This window comes from Aulonocara stuartgranti, assembly GCF_965226115.1.
Source record: "Aulonocara stuartgranti genome assembly, chromosome: 16".
Classification (NCBI taxonomy): Eukaryota; Metazoa; Chordata; class Actinopteri; order Cichliformes; family Cichlidae; genus Aulonocara; species Aulonocara stuartgranti.
In genome coordinates, this window is record NC_138952.1 from 9,840,745 (window position 1) to 9,847,779 (window position 7,035).

General features: G+C 40.6%; 1 protein-coding gene across 1 annotated transcript; it reads right to left on the bottom strand.

Moving 5' to 3' along the window:
- Positions 1–429: 429 nt before the first annotated feature.
- LOC309690443 (sterile alpha motif domain-containing protein 9-like) lies at positions 430–6,297 on the bottom strand (the record flags this gene model as incomplete). The annotated part of the gene is made up of 3 exons (XM_082507475.1): positions 5,968–6,297; positions 3,200–3,264; positions 430–2,883 (listed from the first exon to the last, which is right to left on the bottom strand). The coding sequence occupies exons 1-3, from the start codon at positions 5,972–5,974 to the stop codon at positions 430–432; spliced, it is 2,526 nt and encodes an 841-aa protein (XP_082363601.1). The 5' UTR covers positions 5,975–6,297.
- Positions 6,298–7,035: the final 738 nt, after the last annotated feature.

Consider the following 7,035-nt stretch of genomic DNA (forward strand, 5'->3'; position numbering starts at 1 on the left):
CTGTGGCGTTAGTTCGGTTAGCCACGTCTCCGTGAAGATAAACAAACTGCACTCACGGTACAGTCGGTGGTTGTTCAGAGCACACAGTTCATCCATTTTATTCTGTAGCGAGTTCACGTTGCCCATTATCACTGTCGGGATTGATGTCGGTTTGAATCACCTCCAGTGATCCGCTTTCCTCACTCCAGCCTTGCAGCCTCTGTAGCTCCTCTTTATCTCAGCCGGGATGTTGTGTCGCAGGCTGGTCTGTTCCTTTGTTCTCAGTGCCAGCAGCTCCGCTCTCGAATAGATAAAGGAGCTGGTTCCAGAAGTTTTAAAAAGTGCATTATCCATTATTCAGCGCCATCTTACATCGTTTGTAATTGTCTGGACTTCTTTAAGTTGCTTGAAGATGTTTCACCTCTCATCTGAGAAGCTTCTTCAGGTTCTTCAGAACGCTTGTCTTTGCAAGCTCCTTTGACTACGATGAACTGGATGACTGAGAACCTTCATAGGCACAGCGTTCTTGTAAGTTGTCTCAATTTCGACTAGTTTTTCCTCAAACTGTTTCTGTTCCCTCTCAAAGAGATTATTTTCAATGAATACAGTATCTGCAGTTTGCCCAGTCGTTTCAAAAGTCTCTGCTCTCATGCAGTTCAAGACAACCACCTGCGCAGACTTAGACTGAATTTTTTTCTCTTCGCATTCTTTTTCAATGAGCTGCTTCAGGTCACATACCTTTTTCATATTTTCAAAGTCATCTATCATCACCAAAACAGGGACACGTGGCAGCTGCTCCTGATATTTATACATGAGAAGTTTGGTCACCTGACTGGCTACTTCAGCAAAGTCAGCATTGTTGTTCCTGAGGACAGCACAACGAAATGTGTTCCGGAGAGACCACAATATGTACTTGGCCAAAGTTGTCCCACCACATTTAGGTACATGCCTGAGGTTAAACAACACACAGGCTTTTCTCTGGGAGCATAAATCAGGTATGCTTGTATCCTTGATGTAGTCAAAGTGGTCTCGTTTGATAAACGGCATGGATCCGGCCTGCTCTGAGAAATAGAAATAACACCACGTTAACTTTCCACCCTTGTAGAAGTTCCGTTCTATCAGAATTTTTTCCTCACATTGGTTCACACAAAGGACATCTAAGGTACTCAGACTTCGCTCCACTTTCTTCTCAAATAGCACTTTGCTTCCCCCACCACACGGTAGGAAACGACTGGATCTGCGATTCTCTGACCAAAGGCTAAGGATAGTGCCATTGACTTCTGCAAAGCTGAGATCATGTATGCATCTACTTGAGATGTCGATTCCACATCGAGCCTCAATTAAGTCTCTCCAGGAGTTGAATGCTTTGTCATCGTCACATATGCAAAGGATCTGATCTGGGCCTCCGAGTTCCTGCCAGAATGTACTGAAAGTCTCCACAAGGGGGTCCATCTTCTCACTTACTCTTGACAAAATTAAAAAAATGACGAGGAACCTCTTGTTTGGAAGGACATCTTTGCGACACCAGAAGGAAATCACATCTCTGACGGCGGGTCCCTTATCCATTAACCACTGGTCAATGTCTGAGGGCGACTCATGCTCAATGCCTCCATTGCAGAACACCCAGCTGGTGTTTTGAGTTAATTTCAACTTGTTCGCAATGTCTTCAACTCCTTCTGTGATTTTATATCGTGCCGGTGAATGAACATTTACTGGGCTCTGCTGGTCAAAGTATTGCTCTAAGCCCGCTTTAGCAGATTCTGGATCAAAGTCCAACACCACTGCTGGATTCAGATGTACAAGAAAGTTTAAAGAATCTAACTGGCTTGGGTGTGATTTGTTAGTTATTATCACATACCGCTCAACATTTGATTTATCTAAAGACAGAGAGCCACCAGTGATCATGTGACTGAGTCTAGAGCCCTGAGTGCTGTTTTTTCTCACACTGGGGTGCTTCTCTTCTGCCTTTTTCCGGCGTTGTGATCGCTGAGCCATACTTTCTAGAAACTGCTCGTACTCTCGCTTGTTTGGTCGCGCAAGAAGATCTCTGCTGCTACCACCATCACGGATAAAGAAACATTTTGATGGTTCTGATTCAGTTTCTTTCATTTTGCCTTTTTTCTTGCCATTTTTTATGGTTTTTGTGTGGTAGCCGTTTTCTTCACAGATCGTAGTCTCTGGAACAACGTCGACTTCTATGACACATTTGTCAGATGATGTCGTGTTCTTGTTGAGAACTTCAACAAATCGTGGATGTCTGACGCATGTCTGAGCAGCTTGTTTATGTTTATGTTCAAAACACCCATTAATGGCAGATTTTAGTTCATTTGCAAAAGCCTCTCTGTCCTCAACAACCACTCCCAACACTTGACCGTGGGTGAACTCCGGTTTGTCTCCTATTCCAAAATGTATGGTGCCGTTGGTGCGGCTGTTCATGCAGGCAGCTGCAAAGCGAATGACCTCAGATGTGAACTTTTCCATTTTAGTTTCTTCTGTTGTCCTGGTGAAAGCTTTGTACTCATGGCAGGGTTCAATCAAATCTGAGGCACCTGATTCTGTAACATCAAGAATCCTGCTCTCAATATATCTTAATGTATCGTGGTATTTATCAAATGGATATGGCTTGCACAGTTTTCCAGGCTGGTTTCTAGAGCCTAATGGCTCTTCTTTTTTAAATTGCGCAACTTCATCTCTGGCATGAATGAGAAGCTTAGCTGGTCCTAAAGTGACACCAGTTGCAGTCAAGTCTGTTGGATTTAAAAGAAGAAGACTATGCCCATTGATGTCTTGATTAAACAATATTTCAGCAACTTTGTCATCCACACCATCCAACTCGAGAGCCCATTGTCTCACTTGATGTTTGCTCCAATTCTTGATGTCAGGGGACAGATTCTCCTCTTGAGTCTAAAATAAAGTTTTTTTTCTTAGTTTAAGTCACTACATAAATAAGTTTGCAGTCACTATAAAGTTTAGCTGATTGTATAATCTGATCTTTACTCCAATCTTGTATGTCTGATGAAAGATCATCCTCATGGCAGTGAAATATAAAGTCCAGTTAACATTCCTAATTTCTAAATGAATTGTTACACAGTTCAATATTTACTGAATATATCTAGTGAAAAACATCAACCCTATGTTTTAATTTATAAAAGCTAATTTCTTAACATTTGTTTTATTAAAGTTGGCAGTTTAATGAAAGCATTTTCCAATTTTTACTTACCTTCATTTCACCTTGATCTGCCATGACAGTACTGCTTCCTTTTTCACAAATGTAGGTTAGTGATGCTACAAAATAATTTAAAGAGAATATTTAGCAATAGAGGAATGGGGGTCGTGGAACGAGGCGAACAGAGAACCGGTCCAACAGAATGTAAAGGTAAGCAACACCTGTTATATCAAAGTGTACATATTGGACAAAGTCTAAATTATCTGTTCGTTAAGTTAAACGATACTCATGCGAAATGCTTCCAGTGTCTGGGCACTAGAGAAAGAGATTTTTGCTAAGAACTACAGGTTGATGTCTGCTGGCCATGAAGTGTAAAACTCACTGTGACTGTTTAAATTAAAAGGACTTTAAGAGTCCTATATGTTGTCCCACAGGCGAGTGAATTATTTTATGTTGTTTAATAGCAGCTGGGTTGAGAAAAAGAAGCTGGTTAGATTGGCATAGTAGATCTCCGCAGCTGTGTGTGTGTGTGGAGTAGAATGTGACAGGCACCATGTCACATTCTAGGAGAGGAGGCGGCAATGGGCTGTGAAGGCGAGAGAGGAAGTGGAGATGGGTGGAAGACAGTCACTAAACAAATGGAGAAGTTAGGAGAGGCAGTCTGTGTGACTGCATGGGGAAAAGTGCCTAAAACAGAGGGTGAAGAGGCAAAAAGGGGAAGTAAAAGAAATGCTGAAAATGTTAAAATTCTGTATCTATATAAGAAATATATTCAGAGCTCTGAAAGATGTCTGAAGGCTTGTGTGGTTGTTTTTATCCGTCTGGTCCCCCTCACATTATCTTGCGACCACTACATGCTAAAAAATATTTTGAATAAAATTTGTATAATATGACTGTGTTTTAAAAGAAAATCCCTGACAGGCTGAATGTTTCTATAGTAAAATTAGGAAATTTATCACTCTATGAAACAATTTAAAAATGCCGCAGAGCTTAGATGTTGATAGTGTTCAGGCCTGCACTACATTAGAGACAGACCTGATTGGAAATCACTGCATGACCTCACAAACACTTCTGAAAAGTGTTGGCAGGTGATACAGCTCTTTGTTGCATTCACACATGCTACCATACAAGGAACAAACAGAAGCAGGATACAGAAACACTGCTTCCTTACTGAAAACTAATCTGTGGTATTACTACTTATCCTCCGGGCTAAAGAGGATGTCAGATCTCATCGAGACAGCAGCCTCAATAGCTTTTTTTTTATTTTTTTAAGCCCTTATAGTCCCACATGTGGGGAATTTTGTAGTCCTCTGCATTTAACCCATTCACTCAGTGAAGCAGTGGGCAGCTACCAATCCAGTGCCTGGTGAGCAATGTGAAGTGACGGTACGTTGCTCAAGGATACCTCAGGGTGGCCGTTCAGTGGATTCGAACCCCCAACTTTCGGATCATGGGGTGAACACTCTACCTACTGAGCTATTGCTGTCTTGATTACATTGAGACAGCAGCCTTGATATTACGTTTAATAACACAGGATTATACATTAATATGCATTGTATAGGTAAGTTCTACACGTGAGAAGGCCCCATTGATGCTGAACCTGTGTACAGGTTTAGGAGCACTGCTGCTGGTGAAGGCAGAGGAAACGGAGGTTCACTGAACTGATCTCAAAATGAGGAGTAATGATGAGTTTTAAAGAAAAGTTTAATTTTCAAGTGCAGCTGGTTTATTGGCAAAAGGCTCTGCTCTTTGGTTCAGGTGCACTACATGGCATTATGTGCATTACATGGTAACATGTTGTAAGTCAGCTGTATGTTGTAGTATGCATTCTTTTTGATTATTTTATTGCAATACAATAATCAATTTTGGAGTCAGATTTGTAACATAATTTAGTATCAGTTAAATAAAAATCTGAATTTATTGCTCTATGCTCAGAGCAATTATTACAACTACAATAACAGTAGTTTTGCTACTAAGCTCAAGTGTTTTTAACATAACCTTCTCTGTTTTCTCTGTATGGAAGAGGATTAGGGCTACTAGAATTTACAAAATTTACAAAAATAAATAAATAAATCCAAATTAACCCTATATTTTTTTCCCCAATGGCTCTAACCCTCTTGTACTTTTGAGTAATAAAAGTGATTTCAGTAGTGTCCTCTATGATGACAGCTAGGGTTAGAATAAAAACAGGAAGTTGCATCAGCATTTAATGTCTTTTCCACAAATCCAGAAGACTTAAGGCAACAGAACAGTATATAATTCAACAACTGCCGACCGACTTTTTTTCTTTTTAGATGTGATACAATTGGTATCAGTGGAGACAGGAAGGTATATTATGTCATGTAATGCAGCGGTCCCCAACCTTTTTTGCGCCACGGACCGGTTTATGCCCGACAATATTTTCATGGACCGGCCTTTAAGGTGTCGCGGATAAATACAACCAAGTAAAACTAGTACCGGTACCGAAAAAAATAAGATTTATTCATAACACACGTGAAAAGACCCAGGAGAACCGAGTTAACGATAAAAACGATGACAAAATAACGCTGAAAACCGATAAAAACCCTGAAAACTATATATTTCAGACCTGAGCCTCAACTCTCGCGGCCCGGTACCAAACGACTCACGGACCGGTACCGGTCCGAGGCTCGGGGGTTGGGGACCGCTGACGTAATGTAGCGTAATGTAAGTAACCTTAGTGTCAGGACAACAAAAACCATAAAGGAGCTGGGACAACTGGTTGCATCCTTACTACGTATTTACCGTTTTCCATTGATTTTTATAACAATAAACGCTCAAAACAAATACTGACGAACACTCACATTTCATCCAGTCCGCTCTTCAGTCCTCTCGGTTTAAAGCTGAGCTCCTCTATCAGTTTAATGTGGCGGTTTTGGAGAGGAGTAAACGAAAGAAGCTCTTGCTGCTTTTTTCTATCAATGACTGCAGAAAAGATGAACCACCTGGCAGCACTTGTTCCGACTGTACAAAAATTGAGTCAAACAAATTTCCCGCCTGAAGGAGTGTCACACTTTTGGAGAGGGATTTGAGCTGACGTGTCAGTGTAACACTGAAACCCGCAAAAAAGACACCGCCCACTTATAATTTCATTGGTTAAAACAGAGGTTCCCAAAGTGTGGGGTGAGCGCAGAGCCAATGCAGGGGGGCACGCTATAAATTAAAAGAAAGAAAAAGGAATGCTTGGACACTGCTCGTATAATGGACACGTTTTTGACGGGGCTCCTACACAAACGCAAAGCAGAAGATGAAGCATTGCCAAATGTGTTTCCAAACCAACTTCCTTCCAAGTCAAAGATTAGAAAATATGATGAAGCAAATCAAAGGGGTTATCAAACCCCATGCACACACACATTGTATGTGTGCATGTACATACATATGGGGATCAATAAAGTATCCATTATATACTTACATATCTTATATACAAACAAGTGCATATAAGATTCTGCCTGTATATGGATGTCTTACGTTTTTTTTTCATCTTATTTGAATTCTTTTTATTTGATTATATTATCCCTCTGTTCAGCACTTTGACAGACACTTGATGTCTTTTAAATGTGCTATATAAATAAAGCTGACTTGATTTGATTTGCTTAAAAATAAGACCAATTGTATTGCAACTGCATTTTTATATTCTTTCACTGTAGAGAAAACCAAGCACAGAAAGATGATCTATTCCTGACAATCTATTCCCTGAAACACTAACCTCCCTCAAGACCTACTCACAGTGTGCACTTTGCTTTTCTAAAAGTTGAAAGACAAGGAGTATCTCTCAATCAGGGAATCGAACCATGGTCTTGTGCATGAGAGACAGAGACACTCAATACTATAATAGTGGGAAAAAAGAGAGTGCAGTAAACATGTTAACCACG